This window comes from Lynx rufus, unplaced genomic scaffold (assembly GCF_022079265.1).
Source record: "Lynx rufus isolate CCGP_SWC_20201006 ecotype Redwood Valley unplaced genomic scaffold, mLynRuf1.p SCAF_15, whole genome shotgun sequence".
Classification (NCBI taxonomy): domain Eukaryota; kingdom Metazoa; phylum Chordata; class Mammalia; order Carnivora; family Felidae; genus Lynx; species Lynx rufus.
The window spans coordinates 24359565-24375047 of NW_025814829.1; the positions used below are offsets into that span (position 1 = coordinate 24359565).

General features: G+C 34.0%; 1 protein-coding gene across 1 annotated transcript in view; it reads left to right on the forward strand.

Annotated features, from left to right (window-relative positions):
* Positions 1 to 15483, forward strand: part of KIF14 (kinesin family member 14) — a 53383-nt gene that overhangs the window by 19198 nt on the left and 18702 nt on the right. Inside the window, exons 14-21 of the mRNA XM_047076710.1 lie at positions 1522 to 1624; positions 2654 to 2814; positions 4826 to 4973; positions 5515 to 5667; positions 7356 to 7482; positions 9903 to 9996; positions 10585 to 10717; positions 12109 to 12209. Coding sequence (XP_046932666.1) covers positions 1522 to 1624; positions 2654 to 2814; positions 4826 to 4973; positions 5515 to 5667; positions 7356 to 7482; positions 9903 to 9996; positions 10585 to 10717; positions 12109 to 12209 — 1020 coding nt within the window. The remainder of the gene's footprint in view (positions 1 to 1521; positions 1625 to 2653; positions 2815 to 4825; positions 4974 to 5514; positions 5668 to 7355; positions 7483 to 9902; positions 9997 to 10584; positions 10718 to 12108; positions 12210 to 15483) is intronic.

Below are 15483 nucleotides of genomic sequence, written 5' to 3' on the forward strand. Positions count from 1 at the left end.
AGTACACTCATCACTATTGTCTTACTCACCACACAGTGAGCTTTATGACAGCTGGGTTTGTGTCTGTCTTCATTGCTGAGACATATCTAGTACATGGGGGCTTAATGAATGAAAGAACTTCAGTAGCTATCAATGTGTATTAATGTTACATGGGTCTTGCATTCTTAGTGCTTAGAAGTAAAGTCCACTTATAGTTTGAATCCTAAAGACAAGCTTCTAGCATTTAAAAAAAAAATTGTTTTTAAGTTTATTTATTTTGAGAGAGAGAGTGTGGGAGGGGCAGAGAGAGACGGAGAGAGAGAATCCCAAGCAGGCTCTGTACCATCAGTACAGAGCCTGATGTGGGGCTTGAACTCATGAACTGTGAGATCATGACCTGAGCCAAAACCGAGTCAGACACTTAACCAACTGAGCCACCCAGGCACCCCAAGCTTCTAGCATTTAAGTTGGTCCTTGAAGGGTGGAAGCGATAACATTCTTCCTATGTTGAAGAAATGACTCAAAAGAGAGAAGCTGATGTCAAGGCAAATTCAGGGTTCTGATATGGATGGTTGAGTATAAGATAGGATTCTTATGGGGAAACAGTGATGGATAAAGAATGTTGGTGGTTGAAGCCAGATTGTGGAGAGTTCAGAATGCCAGACCAAGGAATTTTGATGTTAGAGTAGATAGACCTAGGAGAGAGAAGGAATCAGAACAAGTAGATATTGTTTAAATCTTTACCTAAGACCCTAGACTGGTAGGAAGGATGTATTGCTTAGGGGTGAGCTATTCCTTCCAGATTCTTTTCTCTAGATGCTCCATTTGAACTGTTATTCTTTAATTATAGATCTTGGAGCCGAATCAACAGCTAGAGGTTTTGGGTTAGGACTCAGCTTTTGCTGCTGTTTTTTCCTCTCTGTCAAGTTAATCCAAAGATGACTTTGGAGTGTCTTTCCTATTCTCTAAATAAAAAGACTCAAAGGAACATGTAGCATTTATAGCTGATTTTCCATAGTGTCAGGGTCCAGTTAATTAGATTTAAGGAGTCTAATCTAAGCATCTAAGTGCTTCCATGCTTTTCCTTCTGTATTACCCTACTTTTCATGAGAAGAGAATGTTTGTTTTCCTATGCATCTTTAAAACTCCTACATAAAACCAGAAATTAAAAAATAAAACACTTAAAACTGTTTCATTCATAGGTCACTATTGTCAATCTTCTAATGTTTTTTCCTTGAATTTATTTCATTTTATTTTTGGGGAGAGGATTGGTATTTTTTAAAAGTAGTTGCTATCAAAATATATACAGTGAACATCCTTCCTACCACTGGTGGACAGAATTGCTAAATAAGCCAGGCTTTTTTTCACCAAAAGTTCAAAATATAGTTGGAGGAAAATAAAAGAATTTTAAGTTTTTTTGGTCAGAAATTGATATGAGCCTTAACACCAAAGGAATAGCCCAAGCAGGATGATTTCATATTGCCCATTTCTTACTTTTTCGTCTGTCTTGTAATTATAACAATGTGCTTCTTATCTTAACAGTATTATAAACAATTCTGATGGGATAGTGAGTATCATCCCAGTTGGAGAGGCAAAGACATATATAAATGGAAAACATATTTTGGAATCCACAGTATTACATCATGTAAGTTAGCTGGTGCTAAAAATATAACAAATTGTTTCACTTTGGGTAAGTTTTTTAATTCATGTGAATCCCAGTTTTCTCCTAAGATAGGGTAGTGAACTAGATTAAGGATTTTTTAGTTCTAAAATTATCTTTTCTATTAATTTACTAATTGCCTTTGTGTAAAGACACAGGTTGTATCACTGTAAACCCGTACCTGAAGAGCTGACCACTGATGACATCATTATATGTCCAGTAAAGAGCTGGGCTTTGGAATTAGGCCAGACAAGGTTGAAGCCCTGGTCATTTGCTAGGTGATCTTTGAAAAAAATTATTTAACTAGGGTGATTATATATCACCCAAAGCGGGACACTTTTGAGAGCATTTTCTTTTCTTTTCTTTTTTTTTAATGTTTATTTATTTATTTTTGAGAGAGAGAAAGCATAGGCCGGGGAGGGGCAGAGAGAGAAGTAGACACAGAATCTGAAGCAGGCTTCAGGCCCTGAGCTGTTAGCACAGATCCTGATGCAGGGCTTGAACCCACAGACCATGAGATTATGACCTGACCTCAACCGACTGAGCCACCCAGGCACCCCGAGAACATTTTCAATAATTACAGTGGGAGAACAGGCATAAACCAGTGTGTTGCAGACAAAGCAAGACCTTTGGTCACTTCATATATATCCTACTTTTCGGGGTAGGGGAGGCTTAAATGAAATAATGTATAGTTCTTAACACAGTGTTTGCAAATTGTAAGCTCAGCAAGTGCTTATTGTTAATTAAGTTCTGTGCTCTTTAGCTTCCTCATTCCTAAAGTTGAAAAAACAGTAGTGTCTCATTGGGTTGTTGTGAGACATAAATGAGATAATGTATACGTAAGTGGTTTAACACAGTGATTGGCATATAGAAAATATTTAATGTTAGTTGCTATGATTTTTATTTTTATTATTACCATATTAGATTATATTGAATTGTTGAGATTAATGATTTGTCCCATGTAAGTTTGTGGTTCAAACTCACCTCAAGTAGTAAATTTTTTGTGTGCTTTAGGGTGATCGGGTGATTCTTGGTGGAGATCATTATTTTAGATTTAATCATCCAGTAGAAGTCCAGAAAGGAAAAAGGCCATCTGGTAGAGATACTCTTATAAGTGAGGGTCCAAAAGACTTTGAATTTGCAAAAAATGAGTTGCTCATGGCACAGAGATCACAGTAAGTATTATTGTTAATAAGAAATAGTAAGAATATGAGAGCAGTCTACAAGAGAGAGTTAATCCTATTGTGTGTCTCCAGTATTAATTCTTTGGGTGTTAGTTTCTGGTGATGTGATCTTTCTCTTGGCACATTCATTCATTTAACAGCATTTATTGAGCAGATGTTATGTATCTGTCACCATACTAGGAAATACAAAACATAGCTGAAAGTTAACTACTCCCCTGGAGGAATTTATCATCTCATGGTCTGAGAGATAGTTGTGATAGAGTTCCATGACAGAGTCCTACACTGTGTGCAGTTTATGGAGTGAGGGGTACTCCTAGCCCCAACCAGGAATCAGCAAAGTTTTCTAGGTGATAAGAAGACATCCAATGGAATGGAGTCCCAAGAGACTGTTAGAAGTTAGCCAGCAGAACAGGGAGAGTATAACCTTTTTTTTCTTTGCCCCATTTTTAGTTCCTGCAATATTGTAGGATTTCTAATTTAAGCAGTATCCTAGTAAACTAATTGGTGAAGTATACATAAATAAATTACTATGGAGTTTGGACTTTATCTTAAAGAATATGGAGTCATTAAAGAATTTTAAGCAGACAAGAGACAGACATGATCAGAAATCACGTTTTTAGAGCTCACCATGAGCCAAGTCTGGAGAATGGATTAGAGTCAGAGTGAGTGTAGATTGCAAATGCAGTTCAGAGATTGTCGAAGTCAGAGAAGTACAGTGTGGTGGGATCTGAGAGAGAGTATCAAGGAGGAAGAATCAACCAGGCTTGATGAACAAAGAAGATGAAAAGAGGAGGAATCAGAATGACTGTTATGGACTGGGCTAATCCTACTTTATCTTTTTTTTTTTTTTTTTTTTTTTTACGTTTATTTATTATTGAGAGAGAGATACAGAGCATGAGCAGAGGAGAGGTAGAGAGAGGGGAAGACACAGAATCTGAAGTAGTCTCCTGGCTCTGAGCTGTCAGCACAGAGCCCGATGCAGGGCTCAAACTTATGAACTGTGAGATCATGACCTGAGCCAAAGTCAGTCGCCCAACCAACTGAGCCACCCAAGCATCCCCCTACTTTGTTTATCTTTTAAAAGTCTGAACTTGCTTTTGCTCTTTTTAAAAAACATTATGGTACAATATATGTAACATAAAATTTACTACTTTAATCATTTTAAAATGTACATTTCAATGGTATTAAGTATGTTTGCAATGTGTACAGCCATCAAACTATTCATCACCCCCAAATGAAACTCTGTACCATTAAACTGACTCTCCATTCTCCCTCTGGCCCCCCTCCTGCCCTGGGCCCTGGTCACTGCTAGCCTCCTTTCTTTTGCTATTCTTTTTTCCAGTAAAATTGGGAATGGAAATTTCTATACAGTACTTGCTAAAGCATTGATTTTATTGGGAAGAAAGAAACTTTTAGTTTTCTGTATTTCTTGATGCTTTTTCCCTTACATATTGAAAGATGACAATGCTAATTTAATGTTTTGACTTATCAAAATGTCAAATTATTATAGATGGTTGAAAACATATTATACTATCTATTTTATCAGCTCTCATATTATTTTTAGTTATTTCAATTTTTTCCTAATCTATGACTTAAACGTGAATTAAAAGTTACTGATATTTGAAATAAAATTTTTGTAGTAACCATTATTAAACATAAAATTTTATGTTTATTGTAATGTTAGCTATAAGATTTACTGCAGTGTTCACTATGACATCATATTTTTATATGACTTATTTTCTTTAAGATTAGAAAAATATATTTACTTAAATATCAGGTATCTGCTCTAGTAACCAAATTAGAAATAAGCAAATTTTTATCCTTTTATATTGTGTGGTGTAAACAATTCTAAGAGCAGTAAAAGTTTAAGAATACTGTTGGTTGAGTATCGGAAAATTTTGAGTTTAAAATTTTTGTTTAGTGGAAACATTTTAAATTGATTAAGAACTATGGTATATAGAGGATTCTTAATATATTCTGTGAATATCTTGCTACTTTGTAGACTTGAAGCAGAAATAAAAGAGGCACAATTGAGAGCCAAGGAAGAAATGATACAAGGAATCCAAATTGCAAAAGAAATGGCTCGGCAAGAGCTTTCCTCTCAAAAAGCTGCATACGAAAACAAAATAAAAGCATTGGAAGCAGAACTGGTAAAAGGCAGAACTGGTTTTCTCTTTCTCTGCGGGTGCACCCCAAGTAACGTATTGGCTGTAAAATTGATTGTATCCCTAGATATCAAAGATTAGAGATAAAACCACAGTGGGTCCTGGCTTTCTTTAATTTTACTTTAGAAAGCAAGTTAGCAGTAGACAAATGGCTGCTGGAAGACGAAGAAAAATCGAAAAGCTTCTGTTCTTTTTTACGAGAAGGCCCTTCTTGCCTGAAAGCTTACATCTTGGTGATGCTCACAGCTCTGCTCTCACATCATCACACAAATATTTCAAAAGGGACATCTTGCATTCCCACAACCCATTTTAGAGGAGAATGCTCTACAAGGTTTGACTTGTGATACTTATTCTAAGTTAGATTAGTCAGGCTGAATTAGGTAGAGGAACTACAGGGCACCTTTCTATTGGTGAGTGGATTTCTTACACACTGATTAAAGAAATGGACTCTCGTACACTTTTATATTATTTTTGAAAAATGCTGTGTATTTTTGCCCTAGTTATTTTTTATTATTGTTCTTTAAAGAAAGAAGAGTCTCAAAGGAAGAAAATGCAGGAAATAAATAACCAAAAGGCTAATGACAAAATCGAGGAATTAGAAAAGGCAAAACAGCGTCTTGAACAAGAAATATATGTCAACAAAAAGCGATTAGAAATGGAGACTTTGGCTGCAAAACAGGTAATTTCATTTTGTAGGTACTTGGCTGTATTCTGAGCAACAGTTGGATTTTTTTTTTTTTTTTTAGGAACTTAAGGGACCTGAGAGGAGATGGCTGAATCTGGGTCTCCAGATGAGAAGGGCTCTTCTTTTTGTTTTGATTAAGATCACTTTATACATATATATATATATATATATATATATATATATATATATATATATATAAAATTTTATACATTTTATACATATGTACATTTTATACATTATATATATACATTTTATATATAAATATATACATTATATATATGTATATATATATACATTATATATATATGTGTGTGTGTATATATATACACATACATACATTTATATATATATGAATGAAGGGCTTTTCTTGCCTGAAATCTTACATCCTGGTAATGCTCACAGCTCTGCTCTCACATCATCACACAAATATTTCAAAAGGGACAGAGCTCTTATTTCTAGCTGGTTCTATTACCGTTTTTTTTTTTTTTTTTCCCCTTGTTATGCTTCCACAACTATCCTGTGATCAGTCATGTCAAATAATGTAAGTGAATGAAATAGTGCTAGGGCACAATATGTGGAAGGAAGAAAGACACAGCTCTAATACTGGGTCACATTCTAATGTCAGAATGAAGCTTTCTCCATCTGTGAAAAGAGTGGCCAGCAGGCTCCTTGCCTGAGTGACTCTTAAGAGAACTCACAGTAGGGTGTTTGTTATCCCAGTTGTATGAACTCAATCACTGAAACTTTTGTCATCTCAGTGAGGACAGAGGCATCTTCCAGGCGCTGACTCACATTAATCAAGTTCACAAGACTGAAGCATAAAACCAGAATGTCAGTATTTTAATATCTTCAATTACCTTTTAATCAACCTTTGGCTATTCTTTCTTCTTACATTAGTGGTTCTTAAAGTATGGTCTCTAGACCAGCTACATCAGCATTACTGTTCGAAATGCAGTCTGAGTCCCCACTCCAGAAACTACTAAATCAGAAACTCTGGAAGCAGGGCCCAGAATCCATTCTAACAAGTCTTGCATGGAATTCTGACAAATACTAAAGTTTGAGAAGTGCTGTTTTTATCTCTGCTTTGATTCCTTGTATCTTAACCTCAAAGTTTTATCCTCAAGTGGCAATTTTATTTTTCTTTTTTCCAAGTTTTGTGGCAAGAGTATGGGTAGAAGAAAATACCTCTAGTAACCCCAAAGTTCTGATACAATAATATAGTGATGGTACATTACCCTAGGACACAAAGTGCCTAGTGAATCACTTGAGAGTCTTAAAAGAAAAAAAAAGCTGTTTAAATCTTGAAAACAGTAATTATTAATGGGCTATTTGTATCAAATGAGGTTTTCTTGGTGTCTTTTAAATGTAAGTCTATTTAGTCAACAGATGAACTCTTTTGAGCAGTTTTTTTCTCTTTTTTTTTCCTGAAGGTTTTTTTTTACTTCCTATCAATGGGAAGAACAAGATTAATTTATGTCATCAGAAATTCCTAATGAATTTGTTATGGGGCAAATTTCATAAAGATATTTTATAAATCACTTTTTAAAAACATTTTTTGCTTAATAAAATATACAAAACTTGTATGAAAATGAGGTTTAATTATACTGTGTTACCGTTATCAATTATAATTTCTCTTTTTGTATATTCTCATGTGTGGGTCTATGTGAATGAATACCAATTAGGCTTTAGAAGACCACAGCATCCGCCATGCAAGAATTCTGGAAGCTTTAGAAACTGAGAAGCAAAAAATTGCTAAAGAAGTACAAATCCTACAGCAAAATCAGAGTAATAGGGATAAAACTTTTTTAAGTGAGTATATGATGATTTTAGCAGGCATTTTCAAGTTTTATATGTTATTTCATATAATTACTAAAAAGTTACTTGCCTTTGTATATTAACAAATGGTTTATTCTAGATGTTGCTGACCTTTTGGATCTAAATAAATAAGTTTGTAGGCATGATTGTTTTAGAATATTCATATTTTAGAATATTTAGTTACAAAGGCAAATAGTAAACAAAATTTCAAGTGTTATTTTAATGTGTAAGATGTTTTTATTTTTTTTAAATGCTTATTTATTTATTTTGAGAGAGAGAGAGTGAAAGCAGAAAAGGGGCAGAAAGAGAGGGAGAGAATCCCAAGCAGGCTCTGTACTATCAGCACAGAGCCTCACGTGGGGCTAGATCCCACAAAACATGAATTCATGACCTGAGCCGAAATCAAGAGTCAGACACTTAACTGACTGAGCCACGCAGGTGCCCCATGTAACGTGTTTTTAAATACAATCTCTTTTTCTGGGGCACCTGGGTGGCTTAGTTGGTTAAGTGTCTGACTTCAGCTCAGGTCATGATCTCATGGTTCATGAGTTCCAGCCCCACATCAGGCTCTGTGCTGACAGCTCAGAGCCTGGAACCTGCTTCACATTCTGTGTCTCCCTCTCTCTCTGCCCTGCCTCACTCGTGTTCTCTTTCTCTCTCAAAAATAAATAAACATTGAAAAAATAATCTTTTTCTAATTTTTAGTTCTTATATTTAAATGGAACCTAATCATTGGGTAGTTCATCTTCTTTTTCACTCGGATGTTATTTTTCATGTATACCTCTACACTGCTGTATAGAACACGCATGTTTTTAATGTAAATGTTTTTCATTATGGAAAATTTTCAACAAACTATAAAAGTAGAGCAATTACTACAACAGATCTTATATCCCTATCATCCAACTTTAGCAATTACCAACATGTTCAGTCTTGTTTTGGTTATACTCAGTCCCCCGGCCTCCTTGGACTGCTTTGAAGCAAGTCTAAGACATTCTACCATTTGATCTATAAACACTTCACTGTGTATCTCTGAATTAGATGAGGACTCTCTTTTCTCTCTTTCTCTGTCACTCTTTAACCATAACCATGATATTATTATCAAACCTAAAAAATTAATAATAATTTCTTACACTCATCAGATTTCTAGTCTACCTTCAAATTTCCTGGATTATATCATAATTTTTTTTTATATCTTGTTTGTTTGAATCAGGATACAAGTGTGATCTACATGTTGTGTTTGGTGGATATGCCTTTTAAGTCTCTGTTATTTATTTATTTTTATTTTATTTATTTTTTAAGTAGGCTCTACGCCAACATGGGGCTTGAACTCACCACCCTGAAATTAAGAGTCACATGTTCTACTGACTGAGCCAGCCAAGTGTCCCTTTTTAAGTCTCTTTTAATCTGTAAATTTGCTCTTCTTTTTTTCCTCTTTCCCCTTGTAATTTGTTTGTTGAAAAAATCAGGTTATTTATCCTGTAGTTTCCCACATTCTGGATTTTGCTGTTGTATCTCCATGGTGTTGCCTAACAGGTTCCTCTGCCCCTAGATTCCCCATAAAGTAGTTGTTATTTCTGCAGGCCTGTCAGACTCAGATTCAGTTTTTTAGCAGAATATTTGGTAGTTGTATTGTATACTTTCTATAACTTCTATTTTTAAACACATTTAAAACTATTATATAATATAACTGTTGTTATATCTGTTGCAAGAGGTTAAAAAAATACACTCACTAATAAATCTTTTTATTCCTCTTAGGACCTAAAAACAGTGCCTTGCAATGAATACTTGATTTTTTTTTTACCATGTGAATAATGAGTTTTATCCTTTCAAAAAAAAGTGTTCTAATGGAATATTGGTTATAAGTTTGAGTAAAACAGAAAATATTTATGATAAAATCTGAAATTTAACTTAGGAAAGTGGAATTGTGGCCTAAGTTATTTCCCTTTTTTGTTTTGATGTCCTGAAACATATGTTTGTTTGTTTTAATTTTCAGGCAAAATAAAAAAAAGATTGTTGTTCTATATAAGTAAGGCTGTAGTATACTTTACCCAAAATTTTAAACAAATTAGAAGTTAGGAAAGAAATAAATGAGAAAAACAAATCTTTAAAGATAGAAGAAAAAGCATTGTCTTTGGCATTTCCTCTCTTACAAAATCTTTTCTGTATCAACTTTCTGTGTCACCTTCAGCACCTTTTTTCTGTATCTCCACAGGTGAAAGACCTCATTTTCTATGAAGAGTATTTTATTTCAGGCTAGAGGAGAAGTTACTCACATATTGCCCTTACTTTCTGCAATAAATAGTTAAAGCCATTTATTTGAAATCAATATATTTTTTTCAGGTGTTGGTCTGCCTAATGATAGAAGTTAGGGCTCATATGTGTATTTTGAATCTTCTCTTTGTGCTTTCTACTAGTTCAGCCAAATTGGAGCTCTATGAAACTCTCAATGATGATTCAGGAAGCGAATGCCATCAGCAACAAATTTAAAAAATATTATGTTTTTGGCAGGTGAGCAATTATCTTAATTATACAGTAAGTCTTTGTTTTAAACTAACTGACCCTCATATGATTGCTTTCTAAATTTAGTTTCCATAAAGGTACATTATCTGTAGTGCCTGCCTAGAACAGTATCAGAATCCCCAACAACACTCTCAGATACCCCTTTCTGGACTCACTCTGGAGTAAAAGACTTTCGACAATTACCATACTGTGCTAAGTATGTTTATAAAATAAATAGTTATTCTAAGCATTTTTAAGTATATTTAAGTATACAATAAAATATACTTATTTTATAAACATAATAATTTTAGATGTTTTAGGAATTTACTAATTTTCTTTTGAGTTACAAACTTATTAATATTACAAGTTTGGAAAGAAATATACGTGATTAGAATTTGATTTTTAAAATTTTTATATAAGAAGTTATTCTTATATATACTAGACATGAGTTTTACTTTAATAAAAATGTTAACAGTGGAGAGAGATATTTAATCAGTGGACTGCATTTTCATGGAAGTTATTCTAATTCAGAAAACCCTTAGTATAAATGTGTATGTATGTTTTAGGGTAAGCAGTTTTCTTTGGTTTTTCTTTCAGACATGATGTATCAGATAAAGGAAGTAGTTCGGACACTTCTGTGCGGGTTCGTAACTTACAACTAGGGATCTCAACTTTCTGGAGTCTGGAAAAATTTGAATCTAAGCTGGCAGCAATGAAAGAACTTTATGAGGTTTGGAATATTATTAAAATCTCTATAAACTTTTTGAAATAAAAAATATGTAAGTGACATGTTCTTAGTAAAGAAAATTGGTAAATAAAGGAAAAGGCAATATACATTACCCAAACCAACGGGTATTACCAATTATGTATGTTTACTTTACTTTTGCCTATAAATGGGCTTCTATTGATTTGTTTTAATATAGTTATGAATGTAGGGGCGCCTGGGTGGCTCAGTCTGTGAAGCGTCTGACTTCAGCTCAGGTCATGATCTCACGATTCGTGAGTTTGGTCCCCGCATCTGACTCTGCACTGACAGTGTGGAGCCTGCTTAGAATTCTCTCTCCCTCTCTTTCTGTGCACCTCCCCAGCTCATTCTCTCTCTCTCTCTCTCTCTCTTTTTCCCTCTCTCTCTCTCTTTCTCCTTCTCTCTCTCTCTTTCTCTCAAAAAAATAAAAATAAAAAATATTTAAAAACTAATATGTGCAGATATATTTTTAGTTCTATTAAAATAGCAAACAATTAGAAACACCAAAAAGCACAGCAATGGGGAAATATAAATTTAATTATGTAAAATGTATATTATAGGCATTGAAGATCGTTACAAATGATACAAAGTGTTTTATGTCTATGAAATTTCTTCTTCCCTTAAGTTTAAATGTAAAAGTTTGAAAACACACAATTATAACTGTGTGTGAACAGATTAATAGAATATACAAAATTAATATAATTAATGTAATAATTTCCAAATTTTCTGCAATGAATGTGGATTGCTTGTGTAATTATAGCAACAAAAAAACTGTATTGAAGTCATTTGATCATTCTTGCTTTGATAGATGCATTAAAGTACGGTTTGTGAGTTACCTTCATTATCTTCCTACTTTCAGCTGTTGCAATATTCTTTGATTATTTTTTCTATATAATTATACTATTTCTGAATCAAGCTCTATATATTTTAGTATATATAGAGTATTTTATATACTCTATAGTATTTTTTTAGAACTTTAATTAATATTACTTTAAATACTTAAAATTCAGATTATTATCAGGATTAATATATTTAACCAGGGAGTGATTGAATTTTAATGTTGTCATATTATTTTCCTTCTGAGGATTTATCTTTCCTGTTCTTACTATGTCTTCTAAATCCCAAGTTTATTTTTTTGAATCATTTAATGGTTTCTGTTTCTTTTATTAGTAGAGCTCTTTTAATACAATTTCTAGCATCATGTGCTTGATTTTTTGTTTTATCAGGAATGGGATATTTTTAGACTTCTATCAGGTAACCTATACTTCTGCTAATTTTTTAAATTTGAAATGTAACAAACTTAAACTTTTTTTTTCTCTTAGTAGCTAAACATTTTTAACCCAACTTAGTAGAAACTATATATATATATTTTTTAGAGTAATAGTAATAACAAAAGTGAAGATATCTTTTGTGATCCTGAAGATGAATGGGAACCTGACATTACAAATGCACCAGTTTCTTCCCTTTCTAGAAGGAGGTAAAGACATTTTTATTTTTTTGTTCTGGGTACACATATATATCATTTCCTTATTTTAAAAGAACTATCTATTGTCATAATGAATATGTCTGTGCAGGAAACCCAGTAACATAAGAGAAATAGTATGTTACTGATCAGATTACAGCACTTGGGGCATTAAGTTGTTTATCAGTCAGTTAGAATAGGAACAAAAATGGTTGGCATTTCACCAGTAAGTCTTAAGAGTGACATAAGACATAAATAACATAACTTTTTTTTAAGTCATATTTATGACTTAAGACATAAGAAACTAAATCTAATTTCCTATAAAAATGAATAGTGTTTATTACTTTTAAATTACCCTTTTTCAAGAACTTGGCATATTCTATGAAATGTTATTATAAGTTATAGAACTTTAAATGCTGTCAAGTTAGTATGAACACCACAGAAGAATAAATCATGGTGATAGAGAACTTCTGTATATGACAAAGGCTGCTTATTAACTAAAAATACAAAAGACTTCCACGGTGAATAGATGCTTTTTGAGAAAAAACTAGCTCTGTTTAGACCTCAGATACTTAGATTACAGAGGGCAAAATGGTATAATAGAAAGGCCTTGGTCTTGGAACCAATTTAGCTGCTTAGTTTGGTTTTTAAACAAAGACTTCTTTTTAAATAAATACTTCTTAGTTTGTTTTTAAACAAGACTACTGTCTGCTATGTCTTGAGGATATAAAGATGAATAAAAAATACTCTCTGTCCTCAAAGACCAGGCACTGAGGAAACTAGAGGAACCGTTGATAAAGACCCAAAATTAAACCAGGCAGAAGGACTGGAGAGGAAAGCCTGGTTTTATACGTATTCAGGAGGAAGAATCAGCAAGAACTTGGCTGGCTGTGGGGTTGAGGGTGATAAAAGGCTCCAGAATGAATCCTGGTCTAATTAGGGCGACTGGTGAGGGGAAGATGGTATTCCCTGAAATGGAGGTTCAGATCAGTTTATTTTTGACCCTGATGAGTTTGAGATTCCAGGGAGCATCCAAGTGTATATTCAGGTCAAGAACTTTAAAGGAGGGATTTGGGAATTTTCAGGATATAAGGGTCAATGGCATTCATCCATCCAACAGAAGCATCATCATTATCAAGAACATTTATTGAATGCTTGCTAAGTATTATCTCATGTCGTTCTTACAACAAATCTGTGAGGTTAGTGCTGTCCTTACCTGCCTTTTACAGATGAAAAGGCCAAAGATTTAAAGACGGTAAGTAACTTGTCCAAACTCATAGAGCTAATAAGGGAAGAATGGGCACTCAAATCCAGGTTTGAGTGATTCCAGAGATCCTGACTTCCTCGACTGCCATTGCCGGATAGCCCCTCCTTTGCATATGAAAGGACAGAATCTTTCTGGTTAAGTAATTTTTTTTTTCCACTTCATCACTGTCAGCTGCAGCTCAGAATCCGTTTGGGTTTCCAGACCTTTTCAGGCCTTTCTTGTTTTGGACTCATTTTAAACTCGTAAAATTTCAGAGAGACGTAATTGCTTTATAGGGATTCTTCCCCCTGTACTTTTGTCCTGTTTGCTGTATGCCAGCTCCTAAGCTGCAGTAAGAAATAGCCAAGATCTAATAGTCGATACGTGTTACCTTATATGTTATATACACAACAGCTGTGTATTTCAAGCTGAAAGAAATACAGACCTTGTCCTTTAAACAGATTCTGAATTCCTTGAGCATAGGGAACACATCTGTATCCCCTACAATGTAGTATAATAAGAAAGTCACAGGCTCGTGTCACAGTCCTGGGTTCTAATTTTTTGTATTAAGTTTTTAATTTTAATTCCAGTATAGTTTACAGTATTATGCTAGTTTCAAGTATAGTGATTTATGCAGAGTGTGGCCATGGGCAAGTGACATTACATCTTTAGGCTTCAGTGTTCTCGTCTACCAAATGGAGACAGTAATACGTATCTATTCTACAGAGCTTATCACTGAGTTTAAGTGAGGTCATATATAAAAACAATTGCTTCTCCTGCTACTTCTATGACCACCATGGGGCTGATGATGATGATGTTGTGAAGTAGTTATAAGGATTAAGAGATAAAGCATGTAGGGGTGCCTGGGTGGCTCAGCCGGTTAAGCGTCTTGACTTCAGCTCAGGTCATGGTCTCGGCAGTTTGTGCATTCGAGCCCCATGTCGGGCTCTGTGCTGACAGCTCAGAGACTGGAGCCTGCTTCGTGTTCTGTGTCTCCTTCTCTCTCTGCCCCTCCCATGCTCATGCTCTGTCTCTCTCTGTCTCTCCATAAGAAATCAATGTTAAAAAAAATAATAAAAAAATAAAAAAGAGATAAAGTATGTAAAACTCCCACTGCAGTGGATAGGTGTTGAATAAATGGCAGCTCTTATTATTATTAGGTGCTTAATATGTATTAAGTAAAATTAAATCTTGGAATTCAGAGATGATCTGAGATCTGATTTCCGATCTAATACCAATAAACAGATAGTGATATCTTTAGGTGATTTATCTGGAGGACTTCAAAACAGAGTTGGGCTCTCCAAAATGAGCTAAAGATGGCCTGTGGGGGAAATTGAGTGGATGGGCTTGGGGTACTTACGCTAACCTGGAGTAACATAAGCCTCCCAAAAATTCAAACCAGAAGTACAAATGCCTGAGGGGGTGAATTATAAATCCTTTTAGATTTTATAATTACTGGTTTCTTATTATCTTTTATTATAAACAGATACAGACTTAGAATTGTGGATCACAATATGAGCATTAATAATTAATGGACATCGGTGGGTGACAGGACGGGTGAAATAGATGAAGGGGATGAACACTTAGCATGATGAGCACTGAGTAACGTACAGAAGTGTGGAATCACTGTATTGTGCACCTGAAACTGATAGAATGCTGGATGTTAACTAGACTGGAATTTTAAATTAATTAAAAATAAATAAATCATGAACATCAAAATTTTAGCTTATTGAAAGTTGGTGATTTACATCTTATTTTCTGCTAACTTCAGAAAAAATTAGGGAACCAGGAATCTACTCCTGAAATCATTGTTGCACTGTATGCTCACTTGGATGTAAATTAAAAAATAAATTATTAAAAATAAATAAATAAATAAACATTAAAAAAATAAAAAAGGAATTGGGGAACCAGCAGAAGTTTAAATTGTTGCTGAAAAGCCAAAGCTTCTTTTAATATTTTTTAAGATTTTGAAATCCAGGTGTTTTCATTTGGTAAAGAGGTTTTCTTGATAACTTCTATAATTTAAAAGTATCATATTTTTTT